Here is a 17,546-nt window from a genome sequence, read left to right on the forward strand (position 1 = left end):
ATAAGGTCTCCAGAGGTTTGTGTTTATTTGAAGACACTAATAGTAACAACTTCAAGTCTGCATCGCAACTAATGCATCATAAGTAATTTATTATCTCCCCGTCATGTTCACTTAGCTGTATTTATACTAGAAGGCGGTGTGGTGTTAGAAGCACAGACCCGCTCACTGCTGATGACATGGTGTTTGCATTGGTCTGTTCAGGCTGCTGCATGTAGGAAACCTAAAGCCTGTATATGCAGCCATGAGCAAATCTGCTTGGATTGCTGTTATAATAAATGCACTACAATTCTCTGTGCTCTTGATATAATTGCAATATTCCTCAAAATAATTAGATCTACATATCTTACACAGATTAGCTGAAGAAATGCAGAGCCTCATTACGGTACATACACGCTAGCGTTATGATATATAGAACCAAACAGGCTCACAAATAAAGATGTGCTCCTTTACTAACGCATGAAGTGGTCTATTGGCTGCAATGTCCACTACAGTCACAAAGTATTAGGGCCCTGATGTGTTTGTTGTTAGTTTCTCTCAGACTCACAACGGATTTCCAGCTACCGTGATTAAAAACCTTTCATATTTGACAGCTTGGCTCTAATAAATTTAGCCTATTTACTTATATAAGAAGTTTTGTCAGGTAATTTATCAACTCACAAAAATGTGCCAGACGTTGGTGAGCATTCGTGGAAACCCAGTATTAATGTCAAATGATGCTTTGACCTGTCGCCCGTGTCCTGCAGTGCCGATCAAGCCATGCCATCAGTAATCTGCTGCGCCCCTCGAGAGGTGACACCATTTTCTAGCCCCAACCCCAGATGCTCTGGCCTAACCTACATTTAAGCAGCTTTTTCCTCCCATTCGTGCCCAAGCAACGAGTCATTTAGCACCCTTATATCTACCATGGCCTCTGAGGCCGATCCAGCAGGACTCCAGGCCGGAACCGTCAAACTTGACCATACTCTGATCCGATTAATCAACCTGCTGCATGAGCCGCTGTGTTGTCATGTTAAATGAGTCGATATCTAGTTGATGTCCATATGCAGCTACTGTACAGACCCAGACACCCAGCTCAGCTCATACCACCTCAGCATTTACAGGAGAGAAATCAAGAGACTAGACCCGCTGTGCCTAGTTACAGTTGCCAGGCAATGATTGGACAAGTGCTGGTGGAGCAGTTTAGCAAATGATCAATTTTCTGTCTTTTACCTGTATGCTAATTACAAGGTAGCTGAAGAGTGTTGAGTAGTATTTACAGTGAAATGTCAACTCCATAATAACTGTTGATTACATGTTGCATGTTGAGACGAATGTGCTGTTCAGAGTCAGAGTGTTGTGTCTGTGTGCGTGTGCGTGCACGCTTGGACTTTTAGATAAAGTGTGAGAGGATTTGGAGTCTGTGATGAGGAATTTTGCAGCCAGACATTAAAGCTCCCCAAACTGGAGGAAAGGAATTTGTCAGTTTTTTCTTAGAAGATTTAAAGAGTGGATTTAAATTTAGGACTTGTAGAGATGGTGTTTTTTGCCCTTCATTTACCTCTAGCTGTAAAATATTAAACTGTGTGAAGATGCTTCACAGATGCTTCATGTGTCTGAGGAGATTAACCTCTGAAGCGCAGACATCTTGGGAGCTGTTTGCTTTCAACTCTGCCCAAACACAGCAAACACTCAACCGTCTTAAAGTGGAGTTTTTAAGGCATCACTTATTATTCTGATCGTCACCTATTGTAAGTGTGAAAGTCCAAACATGTGATTCCATCTGTTGGGAGAGAACCACGATGATTAGCTAAAGAGCCATGTGTTCATAGATGAACCTTGGAGCTGGTGTGTGTGAGGTAGTGAGCACTGCTCTACTTGTTCCAGTAAAATCATCCTCCTCCAAATCAGCATCACGGACCACATACTCCACAACAGTTTTCCAGTTTGTTGGATACAGATTATCAGATAAGGAGCAGAAATGCTGACTCTCTCCTGATTTGTATGTGACCCCTGTAGTTTCTACCAACTTTCTCGTCCCTGTAGTCTTTTCTTTGTCTGTAACCCACACTCACTTTCTTTTCTTGGATCTTATTAGGTGCTGCTGGTGCTTCATCTTTGAAGTGGGCAGCCTGTCTGCAGTTTGCCTGTTGACACTTGTGAGTAATAGTAGCTTCTGCTTTTTTCCAAATCTCGAACAAATTTTCATTAGTGAACATCTATTTTGCCCACAGCAGCACGTTAGCATGTCTCTCATCTGTCCTTTGGGGAACAACGCTGTCCTGCAGCCTGTACATAATTCTAAGTCTCACATAGTTGTACCGTACGTTCTGATTCGGTGATCGCTCCAGCTGATAGCTTTGTGTAGTGTCTGACTGGGGTTTTATCAAAGATGTGAACATCTTTCGTTTTGAGCTCTTGGCTTATTGTGCAAAACCAACCTTTCACTGCTGCAGCAGGCGGCTCCACCGTCTGCATTTCCCCTCAGGAGGGACTGAGGTCAGTTCCTCTCCTGTCCTGCAGTAATACTCTTGTAGCCAGTTTTCTCAACAGTGATGGATTAAAACCTGTGGAGAAGTGACAAATAACAATTAATAGACAAACATAAATCCAGCGTCTCAGCAGGATGGTTTGTGACAACAGTAACAGCTCAACGGCAGCGTGACGATGACATGGATAATTGTGCAGCAATTTGTTGATATTAAATTAAGTGCGATGCTTCTTTTGCCCTGACACTTAAAGGTCCAGTATGTAAAGTAGAACATAACGGTCCAGTAAGCGATGATGACATGAAGCATCATCTTCGTGGTCTCTGGCAGATGCTGCAGAGGCTGCGTGTCGAGCTACGTGTGAGGCAGTTAGAGCAGCACATCTCTTGGTATTTCCCTCACACTTTTGCTTCCATCTTTTGCACTGAATTGTAAAGGTAAAAAAACGAGGCTAGTCTCCCGACGCGCGGTTCTCCTGAAATACCTGCAGGTGATAACTAGCTGAGGTTTTCTAGCAGGTGTCCTGTCACCTTCCGCATAATGTATGCATCATAACTGTGGGCGGAGGTGGTAATTAACTGTTGCTTTGCCATTTTTAGAAGGTTGCCATGACAGCTCTCTGTGTCTTTTTCTTCTCACCTTTATTTTCTTACTAACAGTACGCAACGTTCATTGTCTCGTTCTGTTCCTTTGCTTGTTATTCATCTTCTCATTTTCATTTCATTTCCATATCCTGTGAGTGTGTGTAACTATGTCATGTCTTGTCTGCTTTAATTCACAGCACCTTCCTGTATATTGGAAAAACATTTTTTTTGGCTCCAAGCCTACAAATAAAAGCTCATTTGTGGCTGGACTCGCACTGATATTGAGGTCTGTGGCTGACGACGTACATATGATTCAACACTTTGTGGGTTTGTGTCACTCCGTAGCCTTGTTTTCGTTGCGCTAACACTATCTGCTGTAGTCATTGTGGTGTTTCCCATTTCTCAAAACAAATGTTCAGATTTACAGAAAATGAATCCACATCATTCCATTCCAGCTGAGTGGCAGCATGTAAGTGCTCGTCGTGGACTAGTGCTGCAGCTCCAGACAGTTTATTTCTGCTTAACCAGTAAGTTTTAGAGCAAATTATTCATTGACATTTGTTGTAATGTCATAATGACGACTACCTGATGCTGTGGGCAGAGGATGGAGAGGATTAGATTTACAGTGTTTGCGCCCGTGTGCCAAACAAAAGACACAAAGAAATCCTTTATTTTATTCACATGCATAAAACATCCTGTGAGTTTTGTATCATACAGGTGTTGCTGTTAATGTGTCCTCTGTCAGTAGGCTTCACATTAAAATGGCACTTTCTCTCCCCACTTCACTGCCACAGTTCCCTGACAAATGGAGTAATAAAGTGAAATGGCTGCCTGTGTTGAAATATTTAATAACCTGGATAACAAATATTAATGTTGGAAAGTAAAAGTGTGATTTGATCAAAGGGGAGCATGAGTTCCATGATGTTTGACTGATGATAACTGCGGTCTGCGAAAGCTCTTCCCCATGTCTGTTTTACGTCGGAGATGGAGAACAGAGGCGATGAAGGCCGTACATGCCAACATTCACATGTTACTGTAAATCAGTCACGATTCTGTCTTATTCAGAGCTGATGATTACCTGCCAAGTACAATCATTTTTTACCTATAAAACAACGTCCTGCTACTAACTGCTCATGATTGTGTCTATAAATAATCTGCGAGGAAAGGCAGGATTTTATGTCTGTGTAATATGATATAAAAAGATATAGGGACAATGAAAAGATCTTCTCAGGTGGTGAACCCCTTTTTTATTTGGAAGATTGTTTCATTTGCTTCTTTCTAGTCTGTCTAGTTTCCACTACAGTTGGAACACACTGAGAGACATTCTGCAGCTTAAATAATATGACAATAATATTTGGCTTCATCAATAAGTCCTATTTTTTTCTTAAACAATTCTTGTCTTTGAAGAGACTATATTGAACCTAGTTGCAGGCTTATATTAACATCTACTGAAACAGTGTTGGATAATTCTAAAATGAGGTTGTAGTTCTTGTGCTGCACCTCTTCTACTTCCTGTCTAAAACCATTCATTGCTTTCTCTGTCATACCAGCTGTCTCACCCATGTCTGAAACGCTGACTGTTCCTTGGACATGGCCACAGTCTTAGAGTTAGAATAGATCCCAATATGATGACAGATAATGACAAATATTACAGAGGGCGTGTTGCTTTTGTCGTAAGACATAACCGGACCTGACCTTTCACAGCCATTTGTAAAATTTGGCTTGTCTGTAATGTTGGCTAGTTGTAATAGACACTATTTATCATAATTTATTTCTCTGCATATTCTTCCAACAACAAAGCTACTGTACTGTGGTCTCCATCCGGATCTTTCCAAAAAATGCTAATGTGAAAACTATTCATGGGGACTTGGACTGTTGCCAGTGTCTTGGAGGACCAGTGTTGGGTGTTATATACACACGTGATGGGCAGACCAGATATTGGGTATTTGTCCGTATCACAGACCGGCTTAGAGCAGCAGTCTATTAGGCCTTCATTGATGTCTTCAAAGATTCAATAAGAGATAAGTTGCCCACATCCAAAGCTTGCTTCCCTTGTTCTGTGTCCTTGGCAGAGGTTAATTGTTACTCATGGTGGTATACATTAGTGCGCCTCACAAACTGTGCTGTAAGGTACAGGATTTATATAAAGATCAGAAAGTTCAAATCATTTTGTTTTATCTGTCAGCAGCTGCTCTGTTGGAATACTGTCATGATAACACTCGTTTTGCTTTCTGGTGATTTCTGCATTAATATAACATTTAATACACTTTATTAATGCAGCACACTTCAAATCATTTGTAGAATAATTTAAATTTACCTTTAGCAAAATGATAAATATCAACATTTCAGCAGACTTGCTGAATCCTGGGGCTAATTTAAGGTCCTCATTATATGCCTAGATTGTTCAGGAAGATATTTGCATGTCATGAGCATATCAGTTGATTGAGATACTGAGAGGATTACCTTGACTTAAGTTTTAAGTCACATACTGTACACTGCTCTGAAGAATCTCTACTTTCACTACAGCATTTTTCCAAAACAGTCATTGCATTTTTCTATTTAAACTCTTCCCATTTGCTACTGCAGTGTATTTTTTAATTCAAATGGAAATTTCTCAATCCTGATTAGGACAGGATTAAGATAATAAAATTAAGAAGCCAATATTCAGAAATGCTAATAGGTTTTGGTAGGAGCGTTGAAGGCACCTCGGGGAGTTTGTTGCCAGTAATGTGTGGGTGTGTCGGTGAACACGTTAACCTTTAAGTGGTCATGGTCTTTTGTTTTTAAACATCAGCCCATTTTAGCAGACTAAAACGACTTCCCACCACACAGCCACAGCTAAATGACTGCTTGTCTGTGGAGCTGTGCACTGCACTCCGTTGGTAGCTCGTTAACTCGTCCGTGACCAATTATCGCATCTGTACTTGTGCATAACTGCCTCATACAAGAGCACCCCCGCACCCTGTAATGCTCACACAGGCATGTCACACCCCCAGCAGCTGCCTCATGTTGGACACGGCGCCTCCTCTGTGTTGATGAATTAGCCCGCTGTACAGGTTTATAATGTCTTAATAGGTCTCCTGATGAAACGGCTCACTTCAGGCAAACGACTCCAACTGCTCAAAAAACTCTCAAGCAAACAGCATGAAACCAAAAGCAATAATACAGTTATCTTCTAAAGCTCTCAGTGTTAATGTCTCAATGTCAAATGTGTCTGACACAATAAAGAATCAATTAATAATTTCCTGTTGAGCTCTCACTAGCCACTATTTTATGACCTATAGACATCCTATTAACACTCATCACATCAGTGGAGCAGAGACGAGTGTCTGGCTCTTTCTGTCTTGAAGTCTCATTAGCTACCGTGCCTAAAGGGTTATTGATCTTATGGTTACATTAGCTAACCTTGAGTTGTATATTTTAATATATTAAACACAGGAAATGAGGATATGAGGCAAATTATGTTTTCAGTTGTATACTAGCCTGAGCCTCTTCCTGTAACCGTAGTATAATGACTCCAAATGAGGAATCACTTCATGTATCAGCAGTAATAAACGCTTAATGCATGTCATTTTAGATCACGTTTGCTTTTTAACTTGTACTGCTCAGGGACTTATTTCTTTGTTGTTCAGACAGTGTGCAGCATCATGAGTTTGTTTTCCCTTGCATTCAGGTGGCTAGCCTCATTTACACAGGGCTGCTTTGGGCTTAGCTGTTATAAATTGCACAGTCTTATTACAACTTCCCTGCATCACTTAGGAACGTGTTTGCTGCATGTAAGCGAGTACTGCGAGAAAGTCACTGTAAAAGTGTAACTATATATATAAGTATAAGTGCAACTATAGATGTATTTTGTACAGAAAGTGTAAAACAGCTGGTGGAATGGAAGTTGAAGTGCAGACTGAAACAGGCCGACACCAAGAACCTGGGGTTTTACAGTATTTGATTTTTAAATGATAAAAGATTATGCAGCATCCGCTCATCAGTTCTTTAGCACCTTTTAATATTCCAGGTTGTTTTTGTTGGTATTAAAAAGTTGGCCCCATAAAGTTGTGGCAGCTAAAGCCACACAGCCTGGGCTTGTGTGTTTTCTATGTAATCCGGGGCAGCAGCTTCAGCGTGTGCATTAGTATGGATTAGTATGCCGGCGGTTGTGTCCCCGGCTTCTCCAGAGCTTTGTTTGACTCTTATGTGATTTCTGTCCTCTTGGCTGTTCTGTTGTTCAGCTGTCAGACCGAAGTGCAAATTCTATCAGCAGGGGTTTATTCAATTCATTTCTCTGTTGCCCGAAACCTGTGGACCAAGAAAATGGAATGATTTTCCCCCTTTCACGGTGTTCATATGCCATCCAATTAGGGCGCCGAAGCACAAGGGAAAGAGCAATAGGCAGGTCGAGATGTGGGTAGTATAAAATGACAAAAGAAGAATGTGTTGTAGAATATAATTGTAGAATGAAAGAGACAAAGACAGGCCCAACGTGGGGCCTTTGAATTCCATCATACTTCCTTGTATCCAGTAAGTGCTCTTGGTTTTTACTCAGTTACTTGTAAAAAGTGCGGCGGCTTCCATGTTGTTTGTATGACTTTAAGTATTATTTCTATACTGTTTGTACTACAGTAGTACTGTATATGGGCTGACATTAAATTGTTGTTGTTGATGTATTAGTATCAGTGTATATGTCTCAGGAGTAAATGTTTCTAGGCTCAGTACTTTTGTTTGTGTGTACATGTGGTTGATGGGGTGGAGAATGTAAAAACCCTGGCTTGATCAGAGGAACAAAATATCATTAGTGAAGTCAAATAAAATGTCATTAATGGTCCATGTACATAGACAAATGTAGTTCATTAACATTGGAAGAGAATGGAAGGATAATTAAGTGGCATAAGATATAGAACCTACTGATGTCCACTCCTTTGTGACAAAATGATATGTCATCAGTGATTTCTTAAGGAAATTTTCCTTTTACTCATCTCGACTTTTTTTTTACATCAGTTATATTTAGATTTTATGCATATTAATTTGATGACTAACAAAGGAATCATTTTCTCCAGCCTGTCGTTGCTCTGAAATCTTTCTGTATCTGCTGACTGTCAGGAGACATCATGCACCTCTAAACGTAATCGGGGATCATTGTGAGTGGATTGTGCTGCAGGAGTCTGTTCGGTTTCTTTTTATGGAGTTTCTGTCAACACTGTCAGACCTGCAGCAAACACTTGCTCACCTCACAGTGGGCATGTGTCAATTTTAGCAAAACCTAAATCAGGAAGTAAGGACTGTGACCAAGAACTCTTTTACTTCATCAATCTTTAGTTGTTTTCTTTAAGCAATTACCCCTTTATAGTTTTAAAAACTTTGATTTATTATATATGTGTTAAAGTATATATGAAGTACTGAACTAGTTCATAACATTGGGAGTGTTGCATACAGCTGGGTTGGACTTAAAACAAGTGTACTATGATAAATTATAGACCAATATCATCAGCATTTATTCGTCCTTGTGCTTTCAGATTGTGGTTGGTGTGATGAATTGCATTGCATTTTATGTATATGGTTATGATTTTACTCTATACATAAACATAAAGATGCAGTCCAGCTCTTCGAACCCCGGTCGAAACAAGTGTTAAAGAAACACAAACTTAGTAAAACAGTCATGTTTCCACAGCACAGTGACAAGCACTTTGCTCTGATGAAGACACTGAGACTCTGCTACCTCTCAGTGCATCACAAAGGCTAATTGCCCCTAATGAGGAAGTCTTGATTAAGGTGCAGATTTTGAGGAGACAGCAGTGATGATCCCTCTCTCTGTTTCTCTCCATTGTAATTGTTCATTTCAAGCCTTTTTTATTGTTCCCATCTAAGGACTTTAGGGATTAAAGCAATCTATGTGTTAAAAAATAACATTTGTGATTTTTATCACGTGAGTGCAATGAATGAATGATGTGATGGTTACATTTGTTTGTTCACGTCGTTCTCCAGTATTTGATTCTGTAAAAGAATCAAAAGATGGGCGACGTTGCTTCTTTGTAAGACTTAATACAGCAGCCGTTAAAACAAACGCGCGCACAGCTGATGACACTTGTTGTTTCTACAGACGCATACAACAATATGTTCCTTTACCAACCCTGATTTCTGCTTCTGCGTTGAGGTGACTTGCCTTTTATCACAGCGACAGTGTTGTAATTTACAAAACTGTGACTACATTTGACAAATGCTTTTAATTTCTGACCGAAAAAAGCTACTGTTGCTTCGCTCATTTAAACTTTCAAGTACTGATACTGAGGTACATCAGAAGTTTCCTTTTCTCCATATACTCCATAAAGTATTCAGTTCAGTTCATGCCGGAGCGTGCTGTTATGAATATGCTATAATTAGATCCCTATGCTAGAAAGGCTTGCAGGGCGTTGATCATTGTTATTTCATGAGGCACATGCAGTGCTATGAATCTCATCCTTTCAGACAAACCATTTTCTACCAGCAGACAAACAAGGCCCTCTAGATATTCATAAACATGAACATAATATCATGTCAACGTCTATAAATCATTTGACATGCTTTCATTTATTTTTAACTTGGAGTACAATAACAAGTAAACCATTTGCTATTCATATACAACCACATGATAGTCTCTCTTACAGACACAATATTTATTATTAACATTACTCTGTATATAGTATTCTTTTTTTGTTGACCTTACAATCATACTACTTATTTCTTAACAAACACTAAGATGGGAGGCATTTAAATCATAGGGGAAGGCTGCAGGCTGCTGCTGAACAGGAATGGCGTAATGGTGCCCTCTGGCTCTCATAGTATAGTACAACTTAGTGTTTGTGGAAAAAACTGATGAAAAGTGTCATAGTATGTGGTAAGAAACGTTTCTTAGTAATAAAAAGCATTATGGTATGTCCAGAAAGTGTAATATTGTAGTACCTTGTCAAAAACACACGGTAGTATAGTACAGTATGTGATTTAAAAAGTTCATGGGTGGAAAAAATTATTTTAGTGTAGTGTTTAATTGTATACTGTGTGCTGAAAAAAGTGTCATAGTATTTTGTCAAAAACACTTCATAGTATAGTATGTGATTTAAAAAAAGGTCATAGTATGTGGTGAAAAAAGTATCATACTATAGAAAGTGACTGCAGTAAAAAGTTTCATAGCATAGTATGTCATGGAAAGAAAGTGTCAAACTATAGTATGTGGTAAAAGAAATTAATTGTATAGTATGTGATAGTATGTAATGGAAAGAACATGTAAAAGTATAGTATGTGGTAAAAAAATGATCTATTACTGTATGTTGTTCTGCATGAAGCGTGATTCTCCGAAATGTTGAGAAATGAAAATACTGCTAGTAAAAAAAGCTTATGATGTGCTTTTTGATTTTCCATTTCCTTTCAGATCCTTTGTCGCGTCCAGAGGAAGAGGCCAGAGCTGCAGTAAGTGTAAGACTCTATTAAAACATTTTACGTTGCCCTTATTTAACCCACAACCAAATAGTCATCAATACGCACAGTTTGTACCGCTTTGTTAGATCTGTGCATGCTAGGTTTGATGTGGCAGGCAAACACCATGAATAAAAACACACTTTAACTGTGCTGGTAACAGGAAGCCTTAGACTTTACTTGTTAGACATTTAATGCATCATTTGATGGCATGAACTTGTTCATGGGAGGAAGCTGGTAATGAATCAAGGCAGAGGAGAAGCAAATATATGTATTGAAGCATGAAGTCAAACATCCCCACAGGTTGATTACAGTTTATGAAAAAGAACCATACATTTGAATATGATGCAAGTTTTAAAAAAATATTTATAATATGGTACAAGGATATTCTGTGCAAGAGGTTGTTGGGGCTGTGAAATCTGTACATTTATGAACAAAGCACTTTAAATTCAATAGAAACCTGAAAGCTGAGCACGGCCGCTGGACCATGATTGTGACAAGATACTGAAGTAGCTGTATTACACAAATGGTTTCCACCAGTATACAATGGCGGTCTAGGATTAGATTACATATTTATATAAAGTGCAAAAGAAAGAAACACTTCCATTGAAAGCCTGAAGTGCTTTGTGTCTGAGTGTAACCCCACCACCACATGCTGAAGGTCTGCTCCCCATGTGGCAGGGTGGTCGGGCAAATACCAAGGATTTGGCAGGGCAATATCACAAACAGTTGTCCATAGTACAAATACAGAAAATATACGGTATTACAAACTGTATGAAAGGGTTATCGATCTGTGCAATATATTGAATGCTACAAATATAAGCGATATGAACAGTGGTGAAAATGTCTAAAATCCCCCTTTTTACAATTATAAATAGTCACCTGTTGTTTTCTGCTCCTAGGCTGAAGTATAGCACCACAGGCTCTCATTTGCTCCAACTCTGAATGTGAAATAAAGTGAAATAAATGAGAGGATTCATTCTTACTTCAGAGGAATAAGACTACACTTTAAAGATATAGGAAAATATATGCACTGTTAGTGACTAGATTATACATTTTGTTTATAGTCATAATTGTGGTTCGTCTTAAAGGTTACGAAAAGCAGGTGAATTCAGCATCACAGTCGAGTCTGAAGAGCATAGGCGAGCGAAGAGGCGTCAAGCAGTTCAATAGACTCTGTCTCCAAAAAACCAGCAGCTGGGGACCCTGGTGGAGGAGCTAAGTTTGCTGGGAGCCCTGGTGAAACAAGGACAACAGCAGTAGTAAGTGCACAGTTCATCAAAATACAGTGTCTGTGTGCAACCTGGGTCTCATGGCAATAATAATTAGGGCAACTAAAGTAATCTTTTTTTGTTAACAGCTGTTCCTACAGGTAGATCTGATGAAGGTGTCTGTGAGCTGCTGCTGCTACTGGTGACTGATGACACAGCAGCTCAGACAGTAAGACATCAAACACTATACAGCTATGCAGTATTAGCATTGATGTTTGGGGCATTGGGACCCATCTCTAATAATCATAATTCATAAACAGGTGCCGTACCGAATTGGTTCTCTTCCGTTTCCAGCAGTCTGGATTGAGTCTTTTCTGCTCCTCCGCCAGAGCCTTGGCCTCCATGGTGTACATCCTTCGCTCCTCATTCTTCATCTTCTTCCACTTGTCACCCAGGATGACACTAATGGCTCTGGAGTCAAAGGTGAAAAACAACAGCATCAAGAAAAATGTTTGAGATTTGTATCTTGCCATAACACTTATTATTCCATATCTGTGAATTTGATATGTCTGGTCAATGCCACTTTTACTAACATAAATACATTACAGTTAAGCTGGCCTATGATCAAGCTTAGGATGTGACATAGAAACTGTAACTGAAATGCCTCCGTACCTGTTGTCCTTTCCAGGATACATCTGCGTGTACTCCACTCTGTACTTCTTGGCAAAGAGCATGAAGGCATTCATTGGCCGCTTGCATTTCGTAGGTGTGGCACCACTGGTTGTCCCTGAGGTGTGGCCCCTGTTGGATTTGCTACTAGAGGACTGTGGGGAACTGGAGCGCTCAAGTTTATCACAGTCTGGACTGACCGCGCCCCCACTGGACAGAGAGGTCCTGCGCTGACGGGCCATGCTGCTTAGCACATACACTGCTGAGGAATCTAGTGGTGTGAAGTCATAACTGGAGAAAGACAGAAATTATTACGGTGATTTTAAATCTGTAACATGTTATTTTTTCATTGTAAATATGTTGTTTGTTACAGAAATCTAAACACGTGACTATGAATTTTGCTACAGTGAATAGGACTGGGTGACTGTTGCTGTATAAATAATTACCTGAACTTAAACAATAAAAATGCATATGTGCTATATAATAGAGAACTTTATGAACAGTTTGTTTTGCAATCTTATTGTCAGATTTTGCAGAAGATGTTTAAATGAGTGTAACATTCTATAGTGAAAAGGCCAAGTCATAAGTGATGGGCAATAGCAGCGCATTCAGTAAACTATTCTTAAACACATACTTAAATCTTCCACAATAAACACAAAAGGTTACAGGACTGTACCTTCTGAAAGTGTCAAAGACGACTGAGTCATCACAGTTAATGGCATCTGGGTGGTTTGGTGGCAGACACACGTCTCCCAGCTGCATCTCATAGCAGGGGATCCCATGGTGCACCACAGTAAGGCTCGGATAAAAGGAAGACCACCCTGCGAAGCACATGGTCGATGACAGGCCGTTCTGATCCTACCGCTCTTTACGCAAACTGAAAAAAGGTTTCCCTTAGCTGAACTGTCCATGGTCAGTGACACCTTGCGTTTGTCTCTTAAAACACATAACCTACAGTCCATTAACAGCTCAGCTGCTATTTTACCTTTATTTTTGACGAAGAACGGGTGATCCAGTCGGCATTCGGCCGTTAAAGGGCTGTCGTCAGGGGAGCCAGGGTCAAAGGTGAGTTTCAGAACCGCCTGACCAAAGGATATCGTCTCTTCGTGGCTGACCAACTTCAGCCCCTCTGAACCATACCTCTGTTAGCAAAACATAAGATAAGAGGGGTCTTAACTCAAGATAAGTGACCAGTTATATTAGGCCAGCATTTCAAAACATCAGAACAGCCACTGAAGTCACAGCTCTGTTACCTTGAGAGAAGAGGAGGAAGGCATCATGGTTTCATCATCCGAGTCATCATCTGAAAGTTCATCAGCTTCCTGCCACTCTACATTAGGACCTCGGTGGAAGCGCAGGCGAGTTCCTGAACGACAATCAAGCGATATTTAAAAAAAGGGATTCTAAAAAGGTGCAATACTGCTGTTTGGACAGCAGAGGTCATCATTTCTAACTCAATGACAAAGAATTTGGGTATTTTACACTGTTTTTGAACATGGCTTATAAAAACATTAACCAATTCATTAAAAACATACCTTAAAAACATACCTTGTAATATGTATGTTCTTTTCCATATTTGTATACATACACAATTCCCAAGACAATTCCCAATTAACGTGAAGTGTGCATGAGTGCAGTAACTGGAGAAGTACGCACCCTTAAGAAAACAATGCCAGGCTGTGGACGGCCAGGAGTGAGACCAGGCCATGTCTTCATCGTCAGAAAAGGACGAGGACATAGAGAAGACTCCAGATTCAGATTCGCTGCTGGCCTGTTGCGTATGATAAATCACATGTTTTGGTGAGTAAAGTTAACTATGGCAGTGCACAGCTCATGCAGAATTGAATATAGCTCAGAGGTCCGAACGCTGAAGGTTACCCTGACACGCCTGCGCTCCCTGAGGTGACCTCTGGACGGGTTGGGTGCACTACTGGCTAAAGGAGGCCGAGCATAGGAATGTAAACTATTACTGTTGCCAAAGATGTGGACAGGAGATGATCTGAAAATATTAACAGAATATTATAGGTCATCAGAATAATACTGTTGCAAAGAAGACTTCCTGAAGAGTACACTAAACAAGTTACACTGTAAAGACAAAAGCAATGACGTCAACCGGTAAACGACTGCAAACACATGAAGCTCAAGGATCACAGAACATTTCTTTATATATTCTTCTCTGTAATAGTTTTGCTTTTTCAAAAACCCCTCCAGGAGTATGGGGTGCCGAATGTAAAAGGAGCACCTATAACTAGTTTTCTCACATTTAACAAAATGACACATGTTTTCTCACATTTAGTTAAATGTGCAAAAGTCTAAATGTAAATGTTAAATGTTAGCCGAGTGTAAACTGAATATTCATGATTGCGCAAGTAGACTCTACCCCTACCCTCAAACAGCGCTGGTCTCAGATCAGAGACGCGAACTCAAACACCTCAAACAGTGCGCGCAAACCCCGCCCACATCTGATCTGGAAACTTTTGTTTTTAGCCTGGACGTAACTTCAGCTAGCTAGTATAGTTAGCCAACTAATTCTCCACCGGGGCCACAGCAATATTCTGTTTAAACCTACTTAACTCCCCATTAATAGTGTTTACGACAGAACAGCAGTTTGAAGCGGAGCCTCAGCCCGCACACCTGCCGTTACAGCCCGTTCAATCTCCGCTAACGGGAGGAGCTGGCGGCCATGATGGCTTCGACTTCAGGCTTCTCTCCAGTATTTTCGTGCACCGATCCAGAGTCAGATGTGGGCGGGGCTATGCGTACTGTTTGAGGCGTTTGAGTCCGCGTCACTGATCTAGGATAGGGGGTGGAGTCTACTTAAATATTCAGTTCGATCATTTAACATTTACCATTTACATTTATATTTAACATTTAAATTTAGACTTTTGCATATTTAACTAAATGTGAGAAAACATGTGTCATTTAGTTAAATGTGAGAAAACTAGTTATAGGTGCTCCTTTTACATTCGGCACCCCATACCAGGAGTGATTTCATAGACTTAATTTATGCCAGTACTTTACTTAGTGTTTGCACCAACCTCTGATGTGGTGCATCCTTCAGTAAGGGGCTTTGTGGGCTTGTGGCAATGTTGGCCAGCTCAGCAAGCCAGTTGGTATTGGGGGAACAGCTGAGCTCCTGGTGAGACACTCCTGCTCCAACCTGAAATAAACCAGGAGACCTCTGGTCCTCTTCCACCTCCTGCAGCTCCGGCATGTCATCTGTAGAGATGTTAACAGTATTGATAATAAAGCTGTGAAAAAGCCCAGCTTTGACAAAAGAATGCATTTTCTGGCCAGTGTAGCATTTTACCATAATCCATGTGGCAACCAGGTGAGGACGGCAGCTCCTCATTGCACTTGAGTGGATCAAAAGATTCGTCCATTCTCACCAAGTCCTGCCTTTTCCTTGTTTAAAAACTTCTTACTGGTCAGTATGCTCGGCGTGCATCGTAGCCTGTAACGTAATAAAAACAATTACAAATTATTCTACTGCATGGTTCTCATTAAAGATCTAAATCAATTAGATTTTTTATAACAAATTCAACAACTAATTCAATTAAACTTTTGGTATTTTGACCCATATCAGGGTGAGCAATTCCAGTATTTCAGACGGCCACTGTTCTGATGGTTATCCAACTATGCCTGCTGTAGCTACCACTAATAACTGAAGATTGAAAACCTAAGTGACACACCTGATTAAGGTAATTAGTGGGGGGAGATGGAAAACCAGCAGTAGAGTGGCTCCTGGGGCCTGGAACTGCCCACTCCTAATCTATGTGGTTTGAATGGCGGTATCGTTTGTTTGAATAATAATAATAATAATAATAATAATAGCAATAAAAATAATAACCTACTACTTTTGTAGGCAAAATAACTGCAAAAAAAATCCCTAGCAGCTCTAATCGCAGCCAGTAAAGTCATGTTCAGCACAGGCCGGTGGCTAAAGGTAGGAAGCCTTTAGTCTTTTGTCTCTAAATCGACACAGTAAACCGCTGGGACTGGTCACGTGATCCGCTGCGTGGAGGCCTTGTTTATAAACTTAGAGGGATTTGGCGCATGCGCAGCAGAGCTCATTCATTCATAACTGCGTAACAAAATGGGTAAATAGCAGAAATTCGTCTAAAAAAGTGACGAAAACACAAAGTTGAAAAGGTGTGCAGGGAAATGCACGAAGGAGCAAAAATATTTCAAGCAGTTTTGAAAATGATGTTCTCTGCGTTTTTTGTAAAACGGAGGCAAACATTACATAAAGAAACTGTGAAAGTCAAATGGACGAGTTTGTAAAGATCATCCGCGCTCAGACGACCGATCGACGCTCGCCACAGACAAACAGCTGGGCGACTTCGTTAAAGCGGATATACCAGCATACCGCCTGCAAAACGCTTGAAAATGTCTAACTCGGTCCAGCGGAGAGTGTAAAGGCCCGAGCCGCTGTCCCCCGCTCCTCAGCCCCGCAGCTCCGAGCCAGGAGCTGTGGGGTCCAACACTATAAACAAAAGAATGTCAACAAGTTGAGGCATGACGCAACCCCTCTGCCCCGTTCAAAATGAATGACACGAAAACAACCACGGCCCTTTGGGGCCCGTTTGCACGGGGGAAAGCTGATTTCAGCGCCCGAACGACTTCCCGTGTTGCACCAAAGCCTAACGCAGCTGGTTTGTTATCGCCAAAACAAAAAGCGCCACAGCGAAAAAACGCTCACGAGCAAACCCGCAATTCGACGTCGAATAAGCGCGTGACAACCCCGATGAAATACGCCAACGTCGCTGCAGAGACGCACGTCGCACAGCGTTCCAGTTAAAATGCGTTTAAATCCGTTATTTCATCGAAAAAAAGTGGTCAACTTCCCACTCACCAGACCTGTCGCCATCAAGAAACTCTCTGGCATTCACTCGACGGGTGGGAATGAATGTTTCAAGAGGAAGCTTCCTATTGGTGGATTACAACGCCAATAGCAACAACGTGAATGTTCTATTGGCCGAGGCTGCTACAAAAAACACAAAGGGCGGAGCTTACTTTGTTGATCGTCGTGCTATTGGCTGAAAGTACAAGTCTGTTTCTACCCAGTAACAGCTGATTGGCAATAACAGGAACAATACAATGGAGATTTTTACTGTTATATTGCAACTACGGCAAGAAGAGCTGCACACAGACGCTGCACACGGGTTTCATTTGCC

General features: G+C 40.8%; 1 protein-coding gene and 1 long non-coding RNA gene across 3 annotated transcripts; one reads left to right on the top strand and one right to left on the bottom strand.

The window, feature by feature from the left end:
* Positions 1-10,745: 10,745 nt before the first annotated feature.
* hbp1 (HMG-box transcription factor 1) lies at positions 10,746-17,307 on the bottom strand. 2 transcript variants are annotated; one of them, XM_029154796.2, is made up of 11 exons: positions 17,225-17,307; positions 15,680-15,823; positions 15,408-15,588; positions 14,248-14,368; positions 14,026-14,140; positions 13,623-13,735; positions 13,355-13,511; positions 13,046-13,190; positions 12,373-12,660; positions 12,030-12,171; positions 10,746-11,725 (listed from the first exon to the last, which is right to left on the bottom strand). In XM_029154796.2, exons 2-11 carry the CDS (start codon positions 15,750-15,752, stop codon positions 11,708-11,710), a joined length of 1,353 nt encoding a protein of 450 aa, XP_029010629.1. In that variant the 5' UTR covers positions 15,753-15,823; positions 17,225-17,307; the 3' UTR covers positions 10,746-11,707. The 2 variants fall into 2 exon arrangements, with proteins under 2 accessions (XP_029010629.1, XP_029010630.1); XM_029154797.3 differs by lacking the exon at positions 17,225-17,307 and adding an exon at positions 16,739-17,153.
* LOC114857888 (uncharacterized) lies at positions 11,617-12,865 on the top strand. Its single transcript, XR_003786287.3, has 4 exons — positions 11,617-11,751; positions 11,850-11,929; positions 12,021-12,183; positions 12,389-12,865. It is a non-coding gene; the product is annotated as an uncharacterized LOC114857888 (long non-coding RNA).
* Positions 17,308-17,546: the final 239 nt, after the last annotated feature.

This window comes from Betta splendens, chromosome 6, assembly GCF_900634795.4.
Source record: "Betta splendens chromosome 6, fBetSpl5.4, whole genome shotgun sequence".
NCBI lineage: Eukaryota > Metazoa > Chordata > Actinopteri > Anabantiformes > Osphronemidae > Betta > Betta splendens.